The sequence below is a fragment of the Liolophura sinensis genome, chromosome 1, assembly GCF_032854445.1.
Source record: "Liolophura sinensis isolate JHLJ2023 chromosome 1, CUHK_Ljap_v2, whole genome shotgun sequence".
NCBI classification, from domain to species: domain Eukaryota; kingdom Metazoa; phylum Mollusca; class Polyplacophora; order Chitonida; family Chitonidae; genus Liolophura; species Liolophura sinensis.
In genome coordinates, this window is record NC_088295.1 from 80,089,938 (window position 1) to 80,109,807 (window position 19,870).

Below are 19,870 nucleotides of genomic sequence, written 5' to 3' on the forward strand. Positions count from 1 at the left end.
TTAACTTCTGATATTTAACTGCAATTCTTCGAACTTTTAATATGTATATCTCTATTTTCGCATGCTGATCAGAGAATTTCCCCACATGTCATCAAATCAATGACAAATTCGTGCCAGCTAAGAACGCTTTTGGACTTCTGGAGGATGGTGAATTCTATGTGGACCCAGACGGTATTGATCCGCTCGAACCATTCCTTGTCCAATGTGCCTTCCCAGTGCGAACCATCTTACCCACCAGTGAGTAACTAGTAGTTGTTACACAGGGGAATACCCTGCGAACATGGGACAATAACTGCAGGTGAAACATCCAGGTAGTATCATCCCGAATCACCAGATTTCATTCGCTGGTTTGCATTTCTCGATGTAGGTGAGAAATTTTAATATCCAATTTTAATTTATTGTATTTAGCAGCAGCAGGAAACGGGTCAAACTTGGCCTTGGACATGAAATCTGTACATGCATACGCTCCCAGTTCCATGGGGTCTTGATGACAGTAATTAGTCGAAGATGCTGGGAAAACCGCTTATCTTTCACCAATATAGTGTGTATATACATGTCTGCAAAAGTTGGTCAGTGACTTACCAAAAGGTTGGTGGTTTCCCCTGGGCAACAGCCAGCGTTTTGACCGTCTGAGCGAGCGTGTATCATTCATCTTATACAGTAAATCTCTCATACAGCCAAAAAAAACCCCTACCGTACACTTAAATGATTAAGTGAATTCAGAGGTTTGACTACTTAATACTGCTACATGTAAATCAACACTACAGAGGACCCCCTTCTTTATCTTCAGCTGACGGGACTGACAATGGACCGCCTTTCCCATTTGGCTTTCCACAGTGCTTTGATATAGAATATGCTGGAAATCCCAGCCCAGAGCAAATACAGGTAATTTATGGTGTTACATCATTTCTGTCAGACGATACTCATCAATTAAGATTATAATTTCCATCCCATATATATATATATATATATATATATCCCCTCTAGGAAGTATATATATATATATATATATATATATATATATATATATATATATATATATATTGTTTGATATACTAATAACTGCTATCAAAATAAAAATGTGAATGGTTTGTATTTACCAACAGGCGCTTGTGAATTCATCTGCATTTTGTGAGCAGAAGGTGGCTTACTATTGCCGAAACTCTCCATTTACTAACAAAGTTACCTACAAGACATGTGACGGAAGAGAACAGAGAGGTAAAATGAAATCTTATTAACTCTCATCAGTTTTAGAGTTTAAGAAATAGTACAAGCTCTATCCTTAAGGCCAACTTTAGGGGGTCTTATTTGTCAAATCAACTCCACTAGTGGAATAAAAATACTTCACACCCTATTTCATATGATTCGCACATTTACACTAAAATCGAATCGAACTGATTTTGATAATTTGCAATTCAGTACAAAAAATTGCACCCTGTTGACGCGTCGTAAGTAAATGTGTGTAGGCTAATCTTTATATCCCCTGTTTCTTCTTGGTTATGTCTTGATGACGACGAGAAGTTATTGTCTTAATTATAAAAATAGGTGCTTCAATTGTTGTGTTCAAGGTTGGGGAGGGAGTCAAGGACAGCCAGGGTGCGGCTGTGGCGTCACTGGTACCTGCGATAAATGCCTCTGCGACACAGGCAGTTCCCAGACACAGAAAGACGAGGGATTCATCCGCGCCAAGTGGGCGCTTCCGGTGTGCAGCGTGTGCTTTGATCTAGACCCAGTAGACTTCGGGGACCCCAGTCGCTACTCGAAGACTGTGGTGGAGTCACTCGTCTGCTACCCTCACACTGGCCGTCAGTACAACATTTACGTTTAACTGGACCCAAACTCTGTTTGAGCAAATGTTCATGTATTGATGTGGTAAACCTGAATCTCACAAAAGAGCTAAGGCCATATCGTGTTCACCACGGTGAAAGACGAATTGCATAACATAATGTCTGTTACATTCCACTGTAAGGCTAGCCTTGGAATACATATACGTCTAAAGCTGACATAAAACATCTGCGTTATAAATCAGTTCAGCTTAATATTCAGAGATTCAGCCGAATAACTTTCATTTAGATTTGTGCGTTTAAACCCCATTGATTTTGATGCACAGATTTTCCTGGAATGCAATGCGTATTCACTTTATACCTTAAAATATGTGAATCTCTGATGCACAGATGTTCCCGGGACATGCCAAGATATCCGGAACAGCGACATCTATCATAGCGGCGAACAGGAACTGACCACTGAGATTGACCCCGACGGCCCCTTCGGTAACCCTCCACTTCCGGTTACATGCCTCCTCACGGGACCTCTGGGGGTCGTGGTACGTTACAGGTGGTAGTTTCCGTAACTTATTCGTATCGTTGATCAATAACTTTGAGTGAAAAAAACTCTCTTGACTATCAAAAATGTTACAGCTATTGTCAGATATCGATCTATGACAGCTTTTTTCTTAGAAAACGAAAAGATCAATATTCCTAGCACATATCCGTCACCAAAGCATTCTCAGTTCATTCAAATACAATATTGATTCCTTTCTATTTTCTGTCTACTCTTTTTGCACTGGATTGGTGTCAAGGACTATTGAACTCCTTACAGTGAGATTATTATCGGTTTCAGGTCATCGAACCCATGAATCCTGTGATTGAAGTACCTTTAGAGGGTATAGAAATCGAAATCCTGTACTTCTTCTTGAACTTTACCTTCATCCGTGACGTCATAGAGGAGTCCGTGTACTGCGAACAGTCCCTCCACATTGAGTGTTTTGATGACGCCACATTTGCGGTGAACGCTAACTCTGCTTGGCAGAGTGCTGATGGAACTTATCAGGAGTACTGGGCAGGAAACACAGGTAAACTTATGCAGTGTGGAATAGCGAACTTGAAGCACTTATGAAGATGTAACCAAGCATATGCCAATCACAGCTTTCACAGTAACCCTGTAACCATATGAACGAAATAGTTTTTTGTCAGGATTACAGTTTAAGTCTTTATGCAAAATCATGAAAAATTGATGTGTATGAATGTCAGAAAGATGACTTCCCGACAGCATGCTGTTAGAGTAAATAAAGCAAATAGTAAATGTTCGGTTGCACACTCATATTCACCATTAAAACTTTGCTCAGTTGCTGTTCGGCAAAGATACAACACAACATGCTGACATGCCGCCTAGTTACCTTGTATGAAATATTTATGTAATTCATTGCACTCCAAATTTTACACTTACGGGTGGAGAAAGCCGGGATGCTGAGAGCAAACTTGCCCTTTACCAGGTATCTGTCAAGCCTAGTGATTTGAAGTCCCAGCCGAACCACTGATATCTGAATTCCGTCCTGTGACATCATTAGCCTGGGGTCGAAGGCTGTTTTAAATACAAAATTTTTCCTAGAGAGCGAGCAAGGGTCTTATGCACTGTATGATAGCCAATAAACACAGAATGCCTCCTGAAACATGAAAATAACATAAGAACACTAGCTATCGGAGGTTTACCATGAAAACTTGTTTGGATCCAATAAAGAATAGAACCATTTGAAACAATGAATAAATGATTATGGCCTGGCATTTTCATTCACAATGTTTACACAATTACTTAAGGGCATAATTAAGGGTATCTCCGAAATACAACATTTGTGAAGGAATATGCTTATGTTTGTGTGTGTATCAAGAATTCTTCTGTTTATTTGTGTGTCGTCTTAGGTGGTATTGGTTGTGAGGGAGGAGAGTGTAACTGCGGCTTCCAGGACGGTCGAGAAAGAATTGACGGTGGGTTGTTAACAGATCAGGACGCCCTGCCCGCTACCGGCCTCAAGCTGCCCGCATCGACCGGGGCTAGACGCGTCACTATTTCCGCTCTGAAGTGTTACGGTGAGATCCAACTGCAGAGAATCCATTCAATAACACTTTTGCCGTTCGGCTAGTTCTGCATACAGATTCAGTTAATTTTGTGTCTTTCTGCTTTCTCTCAGTAATCTGTTCTCGCCAGTTGAATAATGTAATTGTATGAGAGTTGTTTCTTGTTTTAGTGACATTATATTGTCTTTACCATTCCATTTTAATACGAAACTGTCTCCGTTTTTTATACGAACTGTTTAGGTCATACAGAATAATTGTCTTTACTGTTTTAGTTACACATGATGATTGCCTGTACATTGTTTCAGTTGTATACAAGGATTGTAATGAAATCCTTCAGAAGACGGGAGGCAAGAACTCGCCATCTGGGGACAAGACTTGGCCAGTAGACCCGGACGCAGAAGGCGGTGTAGAACCATTCACTGTTAAATGTGACTTCTATTCTCACAAACACATGGGTATCACTGTGGTAAGCTCACTGTCACCCAACCTCATACTGTCTCAATGTATCAACTTCAGTGACTTTAAATGTGACGAATGTTTCCTTTTTGCTTTCGCAAGGTGTAACATTTGGGTGTGAAAATATTGCCCACGTGTTTTTATAAATTTTCGTGTTTGTTTTCTCTGGTAACTATTCTATTAAATACTACTATAGAAGTAGAGATAGATTATACTACTCACTTAAGTATGGGTGTTGAACAAAGTGTCCTATATTTTTTACGATAACTTTCATCAACCTGCCCTTATAAATACAGACTCAAGACACTTAGGCGATATTTTATTTCAATAGTAGAAATACATGAAATACATCTCTTCACCATTGCATGTATTTGTTAATCACAGTACATGGGTATATACGAGTTGGATCAAGCTCTTTAGAGCTTACTTTCTTCATTTGGTGATAACGTCAACTATTTCTGTATTACGTCATTTGCTGGCGAATAAAGAGAGTAATCAATCAACTAAGAAATATTTCGACTGGCAGGGTTGGTCGCTTTGATAATGGCTTCTAAAAGATTGCTTTCGCGCACACCTCTGTCGTGTTCTTCGTTTGACGCTGCTTTATCTGTACCAGATCAAGACTGACACCGCGCCAGTAGATGTGGTAAATGCCATTGAACCAGGAAGTTTCCAGATTCCAGTTTCTTACTTGCCCAGCCCCGCCCAGATTAATGCTCTTACTATCCAATCGGAATACTGTTACCAGGTAAGTCCAACACTGATCAGCTCTACAAGACTTTTATATGAGATCGCGTAGTTGTTTGTACTTATCGATAGTCATAAATTTCTTTCGCGACTGGCATTCCCGCAATAAGAAACTAAGACCTGTGACTGAAAGATAACTTCAGAGTTTGAAGATGTTCACTACAGCAAACAAAGCACGTTGAATTTCGTGTCATTTATTTATTTATTTTATTGGTGCTTTGTGTCGTACCTAAAAATATTTCATTTATACGACCGCGTCCGTCATTATGATGGGAGAAAAACGGGCAGAACCCGGGGGTAACCCACGGCCATCCCATGTACAACCGGAGAGGAGAATTTCGTATGATACCGGAAAAGAATGGTGTGCAACCAGCCATCCATTTCACACTTCATTATGAAATAGAGTACAAATAGAGTTCATTCACTGTTTTTGTTGTTGTTGTTTTTTCAAGAACGTAGAGTTTCAGTGCACCTTGACTCCGCTTATCAATGACTTCAACCCAGCTTATGGCTTCTTGACTGGTGTCAGTAATGTGTCCTCGAATTTCGCCGCCGGTGATTCCACTGTGGTAGGCTGTGCCTGTGAACTTAGCGGAACCTGTCCAGCTAACCATTCCTGTCGCTGCGATGTCAAAAGCTCAGAACCAGTCTTGGAACGAGGGGTGCTCCTGAACGAATCGATCATGCCCATTACTCTGGCGTCTTTTGGTGGACAAACCAGCGAGGGAGCCTCTGGCGTGTTCAAGGTCGGGGACGTATTGTGTGCTCCTGAGGTCTTTGGTAAGTGGAGTCTATTGGATTTTATTGGATTTTCAACCCCCTTGAAAAAATTCTTGCACAACGTTCGAATATTTCAATCTGTAGTAGGTAATTGAGGCTGCGATAATTATGCCAGTAATGGACACATCGCCATGATAAGCTACTGACTGTTACGTACATTAAAGCATTGACTTAACAATGGATCTCTTCCTCAGATGTACCCGTGGACTGTGAAGAGGCTCGTCAGCTGGGCATGACCACAGGGGACACCCTTATCCGCCCTCACGCTCATCTTGACCCCATCATGGTCTTCTGTGAAATGAGAGAGGACTTCGGTAAGATATGAGACTAGTAGGCCTAGCTAGAAAAGATTATAGCAGTGTAACACTGCGTAAGAAATACGTGGACCGTGACGTTTTTATTAGCTGAGGATTAATTAAATACAAATAAAATATATAGTGATGTAAGCTAAACAAAAACAATGTCGACTCACAACTCGGTAAAGTGCCCATTCTTGACGTCAGCCAAGGATTTATTCAGGTGGTTCATGTTCATGCTTAAGCTATCTGATTAACCCAACCCCTTGGTGACATGAACGGAACAAATTTCATTAGAAATGTGGTTATTCAACTGGTATGCATACAAGATCGCTCACAAGTTGCGATTTGTCATATCGAAACAATTAAAATGCACTTCTTGTACCATTCTTTGCTATGGCGCATGTCCTTTAAGCCCGCATCGCTCTCCGTTGAAGGCATTACGTCAACGTCTACCTCTTAAATTTACAGGTATAACAATTGTGGGCACCAGTGTGACAAACACACCAGGTAATGTGACGTACCCGGGCAAGGTGGACGTGACTTACTTTGACGTCCCCGATGTACAACTCCGACAATTGGTGAAGATGTCCGTGTGTTATCAGCCAGTCAAATTCGACTGTAAGAACACTGAGGTAAAGCAGTGAATTTTGAACACGGGCACCTGATAGTAGTAGTACATGTAAGTAGTAGTATATACGAAGGGGTGTCTTTTCATTAGAAAATCTGCAGCTGTATAACTTTATAGCATTTATAGCAAGTGGAGAATAGGAAACATATAATATTAATCTGAAACCTTAAATTGGATGATTTCTTTTTCGTAGATAGATAAGGTATTAGACGGTTGATCATTAATTCACTGGATTTTTTGATCCGCCTTCAAGCTAACATGTTGAATATTTAAATATGTCAGTGTAAAAAGAATATTCTGTTATATGCGGTTTGTTGTAGTTTTTGAAAGGTGACAAGGCTTTCTGGCTCACAATGGGAAGTGAGGAAAAACGTAGATATTTTGGGCACGCCAACCCCTGGGAGAACAAGTGTAGCTGTGGTCACGATAGGTTGTGTGGCGGTACGCCTGATGAAGGCAAATTTGTCCAAAGAGCAAGGTGATTGTAAAAATTATTGAAAATCCATAAACAGAAAAATAAACTTCCTAATAGAATAGAACAACGTAGACAGTAAAAAACCGGGGGGAGCGACGACAGTGTGATAATTCGGCTTGTTTATTTACCTCGGTGTTTTATTCTAAGTATTTATGTAAACACTTTCATTAGCATATTACGTGCTCCCTTGCACACAAGCTTAAATGGCATTAGGTGAAAAACTGCAGGGATGTCCATTACAATTCTGTAGACGTCACTGGTCCAGAATACAGAATATGATATTCACATAATGCATAATATCATCATATTATTCAGTATTATTTGATTAGATTGGTCTTTTTGTTTATTTATTTATTTATTTATATATTTATTTATTTATTTATTTATTTGATTGGTGTTTTACGCCGTACTCAAGAATATTTCACTTATACGACGGCGGCCAGCATTATGGTGGGAGGAAACCGGGCAGACCCCGGCGGAAACCCACGACCATCCGCAGGTTGCTACAAGCCCGTCCCACGTACGGCCGGAACCATAATTCTTTTAAACCACTTTGGTATTAATATGTGAACAATTGATTATCATAAGTCAGATTGCTTATATCTAAAGACTGCTTGCGTTTTTCCAGGAAATGTAATTGTGACGCTGGCGATGACGTATGGCGTCGTGATGCTGGCATCATCAGTGACCATTTGCCAATTGATGGTGTTCAGTTCAATGCCCAGAGCCACGAGAACGCAGAAGGACTAGTAACTGTTGGATATCTGTACTGTGCCCCGCAGGAGTTTGGTACGCTATTAATGCACAGGGAATTCGCAAGATTGCATACGTATCCTATGTGTCCAATATTTTAGCCACATATTTTTTACGTCATTTATCCTATATTTGTTCAAATTTCAGTACGAGTTGTTCTCTGCGTATTTTGTGCTCTAGATATGTCTAAAGCAGCAGCGTTCTCTGGTTTCATATGATAAGTCGTTTAAATTGGGGATCCTCAGATAAATGATAAGCGCACATGTACAACTTTTCCTGATTTCTGATCAGTGACCATTCACAAATGACCAAGACATATATGGTCACTGGTGGACGCCAAGACATATACTAAACTTGTCCTGATTTCTGACCAGTAAGCATTCACAAACGGAGAATATATATCTTAATTTTGTCCTATCGATGGCTGCCACTCGTGGCCATGTTTGATCTGTAACAAAGAATTTCATAATCCGGTGCACCTAGAGAGGGGCACACTCCAGGGGAGTCCATCGCATTCTTTTGTTAAGAGTTCAATATGGCCACAACTGCAAACCACATATAGTGTAGTGAAATCTCCTTTGTTTCTCCTAGATTTTCCCTCAACATTTGATTTTTTTATTTTTTTTATTTAATAGTATCGGTCTTGCTTTCACAGACTTGGATGAATGCGCCCTGGACTTCCATGATTGTGATGCTAATGCAGACTGTATAAATCTGCCAGGAGCATTCGAGTGCCGATGTAGGGAGGGTTACAGAGGCTGGGGCCTTGATCGTAGCAAGTATTTTGCCACCGGACGAGTTTGCTATGGTAGGTTTCAACTCTTAGTTTCTATCAACACAAACCCTTCGCATCAAACGTTCCAATTAGTTGCTGTCTGATTAATGTATGTTAAAACCGATGTGAACCCCTCACAATTACCAATGCTGATTACCTACTATCAAACAATGATAGTCATCACTTTGTTGATTGTTTGTTGTCGACTGAATGAATGCAGCAAAGTAATATGTTTGTGGTTTTGACAGACGATGACGAATGCGCCCTTAATAGATGTGGATGGTCGGCAGTTTGTGAAAATTTGGAAGGCTCTTACCGTTGTCACTGCAAAAACGGCTTCACCCAGGTTGACGACCAGACATGTAAAGGTAAATGGTGAATTTTACTCGAATGTATTTAATCCATTCTACAGTGTTAAAAACTAAATTTTCTCAAGAAATAACATCATTATGAAGAAAGGCACTATACCCTCATTATGTCATAGTTCTGTTAAGCGTTTAACATGGTTAAATATATTCTTAAAGCACACCAAGTTCAATACACTTGAATAATTGCATTAATTAAACACATTTCGATGAGTTGTATCAGGCACAATTCATGCTCCCTCTTCTGGGTTATGCTAATTTACTTTTCAGGTGGTTATAAGTGTCTTGGCTGGGGTCTTAAAATCTCTGGTTCCTCTTTCAGACATTGACGAGTGTAAGACAGGGGACAACAACTGTGACGAAAACGCTTACTGCATCAACACCCCGGGATCATATCAGTGCAGATGTAACCGAGGTTACCGTGGCAACGGCATTGTCTGTGAAGGTAAAGACAACTTGATACATTTCTCTACATATGTTGTTGTATTCTCATTACGCTCTACTTTTTCTCCAAGGTAATTACCTTTTCACATTGCCTTTTGTTGAAATTTTAATTAAAGTCTTGCATTCGTTACGTAGAGGCCAATGCTCGCTGTATTATTTACTGTGCAGCAAGTGTGTAAGTACTGTACAGTTGCCATACTTTTTCCGTTATTCTTTGAAAAAGAGATTGGAATCTGCACGTGCTTTGGCGACCCCCATTGCCGGTCGTTCGATGACCGCTGGCTGCACTTCCAGGGAGCGTGTCAGTACACCATGGTGCGTGATAACTGCGAGGGAGACCAGTTACCCACATTCCAGGTTCTGCAGAAGAACTGGAGACGAGGTGACCGCGTTGCTATCGATACCGAGGTTTCCTGGGTCAAGGAAATCACCATCATCATCGATGATCTGGTCAGTAAGAAACACATCATAATGACCAATAATGGACTGAAACAGTTTTAAGCGTATGTTGTGATTTGTCAGAATCAGCCATTGATGAGAACACATTTTCAGAATAAAATTTAATATTTGCATTGTATGTGTCTATAGATGTGCTAATTACGTTCTAATTGTAAAGATGTTCATTAATTCATATTTTTGTTCCTTATCAAGAGAATGATTGTTTCTTGTTTGGAACTCTTGCAATGTACCTTCATAGCCTCTACCAGTTCTCAAAGAATCAGATATCCTGGCTATCTATCAGATTCTTCCAATGTACCTTCATAGCCTCCACCAGTTCTCAAAGAATCAGATATCCTGGCTATGTATCAGATTCTTGCAATGTACCTTCCTAGCCTCCACCAGTTCTCAAAGAATCAAATATCCTGGCTATGTATCAGATTCTTGCAATGTACCTTCCTAACCTCCACCAGTTCTCAAAGAATCAGATATCCTGGCTATGTGTCAGATTCTTGCAATGTACCTTCATAGCCTCCACCAGTTCTCAAAGAATCAGATATCCTGGCTATGTGTCAGATTCTTGCAATGTACCTTTATAGCCTCCACCAGTTCTCAAAGAATCAGATATCCTGGCTATGTATCAGATTCTTGCAATGTACCTTCCTAAGACTCCACCAGTTCTCAAAGAATCAGATATCCTGGCTATCTATCAGATTCTTGCAATGTACCTTCCTAGCCTCCACCAGTTCTCAAAGAATCAAATATCCTGGCTATGTATCAGATTCTTGCAATGTACCTTCCTAGCCTCCACCAGTTCTCAAAGAATCAGATATCCTGGCTATGTGTCAGATTCTTGCAATGTACCTTCCTAGCCTCCACCAGTTCTCAAAGAATCAAATATCCTGGCTATGTATCAGATTCTTGCAATGTACCTTCCTAGCCTCCACCAGTTCTCAAAGAATCAGATATCCTGGCTATGTGTCAGATTCTTGCAATGTACCTTCATAGCCTCCACCAGTTCTCAAAGAATCAGATATCCTGGCTATGTATCAGATTCTTGCAATGTACCTTCATAGCCTCCACCAGTTCTCAAAGAATCAGATATCCTGGCTATGTATCTGATTCTTGCAATGTAACTCCATAGCCTCCACCAGTTCTCAAAGAATCAGATATCCTGGCTATATATCAGATTCAAACAATGAATTTTATCTTCATTTGCAGACAATCACCCTTAAGCAGGGCCTTGTGTTACATGTCAACGGCATAGCCAGGAATCTTCCATTTTCGCCGAGAGCAGGAATAGCTATTTATTATACACTTCACAATATCGTGAGTATTTTTTGTCAATGTTCATGTCAGTTTTCGGCATGCTAATGAACGGCTGGTTTATTATGGTTTCACTCTACCTCTCCAGTATTACATCCATGTGATTGCAGAGCATATTAAGGAATCTGTTTTGTGTGTCGTGTATTCCAGTCACATATAACAGTAGTGTTCTTCATATGTTCCAGGAAGTGAGAACGAGCTTTGGATTACACGTGAGGTGGAATGGATACACTTCTGTAGACGTCATCCTGCCCACGGACTTCAAAGAGAAAACCTGTGGACTGTGTGGAAACTATAACGAAGATCCGACAGACGATTGGATAACAGGACCACGATGTCCTCCTGGTGGCGAAATTGTAAGAGCATAAGGATAGCTGGTCAAATTGCATAACGTGATCGTAATGGGGCGCAAGCATTGCATTAGGCGGGATAGCTTCCCCATTACTCACTGTCTACTACACTACCCTATGGTAGGCTCATTTATTTGCATGATTGGTGTTTACGCTATGCTGAAGAATAATTCACTGATACGACAGGGATTAGGTTTATGGGTAGAGGTTAATGTCTCACCTCGTCAGGTGCCTGAGGAATCGCCTATCATTCGGCTGCAGCCGTTGAGGCAGAAGTTGGAATCGACCACGAAATCTCACGGTCAAATGTGACGCCCCTTCTACCGCTGCAGTATGGTTAAAATCATAAGAGTATAGAGGATGTATATCTGGATTACAAGCAGGATTGTACAAATAAAATGATGTGTGTATTTTTTTAATTTCTCTCGTAGACGGACAACAACAACGAGTTTGGTCAGTCCTGGGCCGTGGACTACCCTGGTCAAGCGGAGGACACAGAATGCTCCATCGACTGTGACAGTCCTCCAGACGGAGACAGGTGCACAGAGCAACAGAAGAGGTACGCTGAGGAATACTGTCTCATCATCTTCTCCAAGACCAGCGTGTTCAAGGTAACTAATAATGGGGAAACGTCATACCATATGTTCTCTATCTTTTCGCATGTGAAATACATGTGCCGACTTCAAATGCGATGTATCCATCCTAAAAATTAATACGTAGATGAAGGACAATAGTTGTTGTATGTTGACCACATTCTCGAGGAGGGGGAGGATTTTCCTTGACCCACGACACCTCGGACACCTCATTCTTCAAGGAAAGTGTTATATGCTAACTTAGACAGAAATGTACAAAGACGTATACATGCGAAAAGGAGTAAATTACTTCTCAAGACAATCTTGATTGAGGCCAAACCAATATATCTGAGAAAAGCACACTTTTGGCGCTAGACAGTTTTTTTTGCTCGGGGCTTTACGTCATTTGTGGAGATGTTTCACTTTGTTAAATATATAATTACGGATACCGATACATCATTTTGTGCGTTCTCTGTTTAAATCCTTTATATATTCTGCCAAGAATGTAAGGAAACTATTCCCATTCCACTTAAGAACTGCTCTATTGGGAAAAAAAATTCACTCAAAAAAATGAGAAGCAGGATTTACTACAAATCCAAAGTTTGGCTTAGAGCGTATACCTGGACGAAATACGATAAAAACGTTGAAGCAGATGTTTGTGATAACGCAAAATGTTAGGAACAATCGTATTCGTATCCGTACGTGTTAACATAATCTTGGGAAACGTTTTCCTTCTTGTCACCATTGTGTTATTCAAGTGTGCTGTATACATGCTAATTAATGTACGAGTGCTGTATGCCATGATTACCATTAGCTCTGGTTATGATTTTAGGACTGTATCGCTCTGTTGGGGGATGAGGTATATGCACAATACAAGGAGAGTTGTATATACGATCTGTGCGATGGGAATGTCGCTGCCGAGCTTTGCGCTACAGCTAAAGACTTTGTAAACGAATGTCAAACAACGTACAATGTCCAGATCACTGGCTGGAGATCCCCTGCATTCTGTGGTAAGGGGACTCGAATCATCCAGAACTTGAAACGCATTTGAAAACGTAAAAAAGTGAAAAACAGCGTTGGGCGGTTACAGAAACTGTGTCTCTATCCACAAAACAATTATATTCGAGACAGATTTTGCCTTATCTATAAAAACCAAATATGTTGAGTGATATATTCTGATTCTTATGAAAAAGTAATAATTGTTCAAATGGTTTTAAGTATATATATATTTCTGTTGTTATGAAAAAGTAATAATTGTTCAAATGGTTTTAAGTATAAGATATATATATTTCTGTTGTTATGATTGTCGCTGTGTCAGCTGGCAATTTTTGCTTTTCCTTGTGTTTCTTTTTTTTCATATTCCCCAATTCATTTTCCTCTTATTTGTCTTTTATGCGTTTATCGTTTTCCTTTCTGTTAATAGTTTTTACATTCACTTTTCATGTTGCGCAAAAATAATAATAAAATAATAAAATTTTCCATATGCAATGGATAAAAATATGCCTGAGTGAGCTTTAGGTGTGCCAAGAAACACGAAAATGTCAAAATGCAGCGGAAAGAGAAAAACATACCTTTTTTATTTTTTCGATTCTTTTGATTGATAAATGGTTGAATTATATTGTGGGCTTTTATACACTGATCACGTTGGCTGTTGTAAAACGGCGTTTTCTGGGCTTTTTAAGTTTATATTTGACTTTTATTTTCACCATTGGGTAAAATTCTTTTGAAGGTAATGACTTTTCATGCATAAAAGCATAAATATTAAATACGAGATTTGGGATGACAAACGCATCTATAACGTTAAAGACACCCACAGTGGTCCGAAAGGCTCATCATAGAATCCTAACATTTCTCTGCATTGTATTCACTCAAACAAAATCTAATGAAAAAAAATAAATAAACAAAGTTAGCTTAGGATATAGTTTCCAGTGCTTTCACGCTTATACGTTTTGTTTTACATTAAGACAAAACAGTCAACAATGCCGTCACATAAACTGTGGTTAATTGAATGATAACAACTGTGTTCCCTTGCAGACCCGAAATGTAAGGAAAACCAGGTGTATACAACCTGTGGGAAGCCATCTGAGCAGCAGTACTGCGTGGGTAACGACACACAGGCCGTGCCTCAGAATTCAGGGTTTGAGTGTGAAGAGGGATGCCTGTGTCCAAACGGATTCATGATCAGCGGCACTAACTGCGTCAGGCCAGATGAGTGCGGCTGTTACGTTGATGGGACTTATTACGCTGTAAGAAATAAGTAATTGGCCAGTTAGTTTGAAAATCATGAGTTCTGAACATTTAATAATGATGTAGTCTCCACAGGCTGGTAGACCAAAGCAAAAACGGGTGTAATGGCGGCACCGATCCAAACTGGATAGACCGTTGTACTCTTCTAATACATGAGTTTGACGGTACAAGCTTGTCCATAAATCGTCATCACTATTAAGCAGGAATGAAAATAAGGCTACACATTTGCAGTGGTGGATGAGGGTAGTGGGACTCATTCCAGTTAACCCCTAATTCAGTTTTAGTTGACCTAGCGTCTATAAGGCTAACACCAATGCTACATTGTAAGGAAAGTCACTAATTATGAATCTGCAACTTAAGACAAAATTTGTGGTGGAAAGGCCACTTAAGATAAAGACTAATTAGCGCTAATTAAAAATTTATTTGACATAAAACCTATAACATTGGAACCAGATGTAAAACGTCGAGCATGGTCTAAATAGCAAGAATCGCCAACTTAAGACAAGATTATGTAGTGGAAAGGTCAGTTAAGAGAAGTACAAAGGTCAATTTGCACAAATTGACCTTTCCACCACAAAATGTTGTCTTAAGTTGGCGATTCTTGCTATTTAGACCATGCTCAGCATTTTACATCTGGTTTCAATGTTATAGATTTTAAGTGGCCTTTCCACATCAAATTTTTGTCTTAATTGCAGATTCCTAATTATTATGATTTTCCTCACTATGTAGCACTGGCGTCAGCCTTATAGGCTCTAGGTCAAATAAAACTGAACTGGGGGTTAATTATAAGAGCTCCACAGTCCCACCCACCAATGGCTGCACATAAGACAAAAATTTCTGTAGTCAGGGAGGCTATCTCTACCCTACCAAACAGTCAAAGTTTTTATAGCTTTTATGTCAAAAGAAATCTGAGCCAGCTCTTGCACTATAAGACTACACATCTTTTGCCCGAAAAAACATAAGGCTGTACACCTTTTGCCCGAATGAACATAAGGCTACACAGCTTCTGCCCGAATTAACATAAGGCTGTACACCTTTTGCCCGAATGAACATAAGGTTACACATCTTTTGCCCAAATGAACATAAAGCTACACAGCTTCAGTCCGAATGAACATAAGGCTGTACACCTTTTGCCCGAATGAACATAAGGTTACACATCTTTTGCCCGAATGAACATAAAGCTACACAGCTTCAGCCCGAATGAACATAAAGCTGTACACCTTTTGACCAAATGAACATAAATCTACACAGCTTCAGCCCGAATGAACATAACGCTGAACACCTTTTGCCCGAATGAACATAAGGTTACACATCTTTTTCCCGAATGAACATAAGGCTACACAGCTTCAGCCCGAATGAACATAACGCTGAACACCTTTTGCCCGAAAGAACATAAGGTTACACATCTTTTTCCCGAATGAACAAAAAGCTACACAGCTTCAGCCCGAACGAACATAAGGTTACACAGCTTCAGCCCGAATGAACACAAGGCTACACATCTTTTGCCAGAATGAACATAAGGTTACACAGCTTCAGCCCGAATGAACATAAGGCTGTACACCTTTTGCCCGAATGAACATAAGGCTACACAGCTTCAGCCCAAATGAACATAAAGCTACACAGCTTCAGCCCAAATGAACATAAGGCTACACATCTTTTGCCCGAATGAACATAGGGTTACACATCTTTTGCCCAAATGAACATAAGGCAACTCATCTTTTGCCCGAATGAACATAACGCTGCACACCTTTTGCCCGAATGAACATAAGGTTACACAGCTTCTGCCCGAATGAACATAAGGCTACACAGCTTCAGCCCGAATGAACATAAGGCTGTACACCTTTTGCCCGAATGAACATAAGGCTCTACACCTTTTGCCCGAATGAGCATAAGGCTACACAGCTTTAGCCCGAATAAACATAAGGCTACACAGCTTCTGCCTGAATGAAAACAGCTTATGTACACCTTTTCTCAAATAAAACTGAACTGGGAGTTATTTAGAAAGAGCCCCACAGTGCCACCCACCAACGGCTGCACCAAACATTCAAAGTTTTTACAGCTTTTATGTCAAAAGAAATCTGAGCCAGCTCTTGCACTATAAGACTACCTATCTTTTGCCCGAATGCACATAAGGCTGTACACCTTTTGCCCGAATAACTGCAGGCGGGAAAAGTTCACTGTTACAATCTTTGATCCGCTCTCATTGGCTGTAGTTTTGAGTCAGACGGTTTGTCAGGTGCCTGGCTAAGTGAATTCATATCTCGCCTCAACCCCAGCTTTTCTTAACCCATAAAGCCGATGATCGCTTAACCGTTTTTTCAACCCTGTTCTTGGACATGAAATCTCTACTCTTTACAGAGAAAGTTTTTTCTGTCTCTACTGTTGGTAGTACCTTGGTAGCAAAATTTGTCGAGAGCGCGTGAAGCTCCGTTCAGGTTAGCTTACATAAAGTTTGTTTAAGATTACTTGCTTCCACATTCACTCTGCCAAGAAGGTGTAAATCTGTGCGTACCAGCTGGAAAGTGGATAACGAAATACCAAAGGCTGATAGTTTACACAGGGCACCCCAGTTTTCTTCACTCATAGAACCGACACTTATGCCCGACATTAAACCGTAATTAAATTAGTTTAATAATATATAAGGACATAGATTTGCTGGTCAGTACATGCGCTTTACAAATAATGGGGCTTGGTGCTTCAGAACAGCTGATTTGCTATATACTATATATACTGAGTTATTCCAGAACATACCTTTGTCGTAATTGAAAGTCATGTGCTATATGGGGCGTTCAATTTAAAACAGGGAACGAAATGCATTTATATTAAATGTTTCTCATTGGTCTTTGTCTTAAGATATCTTATCAAAATCATTTCCGTTTATTTCCTACAGGTCAATGAGGTTGTATTTAGCGGCAACTGTTCCACGATCACGACGTGTGGTGATGATCGTCAGTTGAAGACGACTCCCGCTCCGGCATGCGGTCAGGATGAAATCTGCACCGTTAAAGATGGTATTGAGGGATGTCACTGCAAAGAGGGCTTTATGAGAACTGATGAGGGAACATGTACAGGTAAGCATTTCTAACATGTTTCTACAGTCTTTGTGCATTCCAAGCAACGTTTGCCATTTATCTTATTTTGAAGCAAGGCATATATAGCATATATTATGATTTATTTTTCTTTGGTGCTCTTTTTGATGTCAGATATTGTGACAATGGACTTATCATGGACTTGGTATGCTGTGCCTTCAAATAGAGTTGTCTTTCTCACCTTTGTTGTCATAAGCGCTACGGCATAACACCGACTATGATATTACAAAATAATTGATGCAGGTTTGGGGCATTTAACACTGTATTTGTGTTATTGTGTGAAAATATTTACCGGAGACAAAATTTATGTACCATAGAATTAGATTCGGTTCGCTAACTTTGGATGTTCGTTTTCATTCACAATATTCACCATGACACAAAATGCTTAAACGTGTTTATTTAGATTTGTAATAAGATTTAAGTTGTTGGCAGTCTGAGTGGTGAAGGAATTCAAAGGAAAATTCCTTATGACTGTTTTGTTTACTTTTAGACGACCATTGCTACAAACATAACTGCACGAAGAACTCCGAGTGCGTGTCCACCGAGGATAGTTATGAGTGCGTTTGCGTGATGGGATTCACCGGTTTCTGTAATAACTGTGATGGTGAGTGTGACATTTATCACGCATTCATGATGATGAGAGTGACATTTATCACGGATTCGTGATGGTGAGTGTAACATTTATCGCGGATTCATCCATGTTTACAAAATAGCGACCACTTTTACAAAGTCTGCAACGCAGCTGTGATGATCCCTCAGAAGTGACTTGGCCCAAAGTAAAGTATTGTAAAAGCAGTAAGATTTGCGAGAGCAGTTTCCAGAAATGTATCTTGTGACGATGTGATCTAATGTCATAAGGAAGCAACTACCAAACAAAAACGTTTCCCTTGGGACGTATGTGATATAAATGTGATGTCTTGAAGTTTGTCCGACTTTAATTATAGATCGTCGTTATAAAGTATAGTAGACTATAAAGTCGTTTGTTCAACTTTAATTATAGATAATTTACAGATCAGTTGTGTCGTCATTGTTTGTCCTTTAGATGTTGATGAATGCGCCACAAACACCCACGAGTGCGACGGAAGAGCCCAATGCCAGAACACTATCGGTTCATACCGGTGTTTCTGTGAGCCCGGTCTGATAGCCCTGGATGGACGAGTCTGTGTCGGTAAGCTGGCTCCTCTAAACATACCCTTAGACATGCGTACTTTCTGTCCCAAAGGCGCAAGACTTTTCCATCCAACTTCATTAAAGATCCTTTCCGTCTGGTCGTCTACCGCCTTCCGTTCAAAAGGTTAAAGTGTTCCTAGGCAACATCATTAAAAATTCTGTTTCAGTTAGGTGTCAGGTCCTCTTAACCCACTTGAACACTCAAGAGTGTCTGCTCAGCATCATTCAAAAAAGTGTCGGTCAGTGTTTTATCATTAATTCGATGACAGAATTTTGAGGTTCTAGTTTCTGAAAGGCTTAAGACAAATCCGAATACGGTGAGTAATTCAAACTCGAATGTGGTGCATTTAGAAATAGTGTGCTACAGGCGTATTCATCTATACAGCTTCTGTTTTGAACGGTTTCTAGATGCGGTTTTACGTTAAAGGCAGCCATACAGCTCTGGTGGACTCACCTGAGCGATTTTGTTGTTATTTTCTTCCTGATTCACGTTAGCTGCCTTCTTTGTACCCGAAGTTGTTACTCCTGATCTTTCTCTGTTCCAGATAAGGATGAGTGCTCACTGGGAATCCACGATTGTGACGAGAATGCTCAGTGTGTTAATACATATAAAGGCTATGAGTGTGTGTGTTGTTTGGGTTACACTGATGGGCCCAACGGAACCTGTGTTGGTAAGCACAGTGTTATTAATAATAAGCATAAAATCTGCAACAGTTTGTTTTTATGTGTTTCATGGTTTTAACCGTATTTTAAACGTACTCAAAGCTTATCACTTATACGACAGTTGATAGGAGAAACCAGTCATATCCTGTCGAAGAGAAACTTCCGCACGACACCAAACTTCTAACGTAAAGTCGCAGCCAATCTATGGGCAGTTTGTTTCGGAACCTTACTGGACTTATTGGGCAAGGGCTATTCAACTGCCAAGAATGCCCAATATTGCCAACGAAACATATCACTGTAACGTTTTTCTTTTCTCTGTACCCTATTTCACACCAGTACATTTCGATGGACAGAGTCATGAGAAGTTCTGACAGAAAATGTGTTTCTTTAGTTTCACAAAGGAAATCTCCTAGTTAAATGTAATTTTATTTCAAAGGAGTAT

At 40.1% G+C, this 19,870-nt stretch overlaps 1 protein-coding gene across 1 annotated transcript in view; it reads left to right on the top strand.

Annotated features, from left to right (window-relative positions):
- Positions 1 to 19,870, top strand: part of LOC135474810 (uncharacterized) — a 42,747-nt gene that overhangs the window by 14,063 nt on the left and 8,814 nt on the right. The window contains exons 16-42 of the mRNA XM_064754410.1: positions 73 to 237; positions 791 to 885; positions 1,107 to 1,218; positions 1,569 to 1,805; positions 2,175 to 2,323; positions 2,620 to 2,851; positions 3,696 to 3,863; positions 4,157 to 4,317; positions 4,924 to 5,055; positions 5,507 to 5,834; positions 6,029 to 6,148; positions 6,602 to 6,765; positions 7,082 to 7,239; positions 7,865 to 8,025; positions 8,645 to 8,797; positions 9,013 to 9,132; positions 9,452 to 9,574; positions 9,797 to 10,023; positions 11,233 to 11,340; positions 11,523 to 11,693; positions 12,119 to 12,298; positions 13,092 to 13,269; positions 14,294 to 14,505; positions 17,397 to 17,577; positions 18,086 to 18,199; positions 18,638 to 18,763; positions 19,311 to 19,436. Of these exons, the coding sequence (XP_064610480.1) occupies positions 73 to 237; positions 791 to 885; positions 1,107 to 1,218; positions 1,569 to 1,805; positions 2,175 to 2,323; positions 2,620 to 2,851; positions 3,696 to 3,863; positions 4,157 to 4,317; positions 4,924 to 5,055; positions 5,507 to 5,834; positions 6,029 to 6,148; positions 6,602 to 6,765; positions 7,082 to 7,239; positions 7,865 to 8,025; positions 8,645 to 8,797; positions 9,013 to 9,132; positions 9,452 to 9,574; positions 9,797 to 10,023; positions 11,233 to 11,340; positions 11,523 to 11,693; positions 12,119 to 12,298; positions 13,092 to 13,269; positions 14,294 to 14,505; positions 17,397 to 17,577; positions 18,086 to 18,199; positions 18,638 to 18,763; positions 19,311 to 19,436 (4,401 nt within the window). The remainder of the gene's footprint in view (positions 1 to 72; positions 238 to 790; positions 886 to 1,106; positions 1,219 to 1,568; positions 1,806 to 2,174; positions 2,324 to 2,619; positions 2,852 to 3,695; positions 3,864 to 4,156; positions 4,318 to 4,923; positions 5,056 to 5,506; positions 5,835 to 6,028; positions 6,149 to 6,601; positions 6,766 to 7,081; positions 7,240 to 7,864; positions 8,026 to 8,644; positions 8,798 to 9,012; positions 9,133 to 9,451; positions 9,575 to 9,796; positions 10,024 to 11,232; positions 11,341 to 11,522; positions 11,694 to 12,118; positions 12,299 to 13,091; positions 13,270 to 14,293; positions 14,506 to 17,396; positions 17,578 to 18,085; positions 18,200 to 18,637; positions 18,764 to 19,310; positions 19,437 to 19,870) is intronic.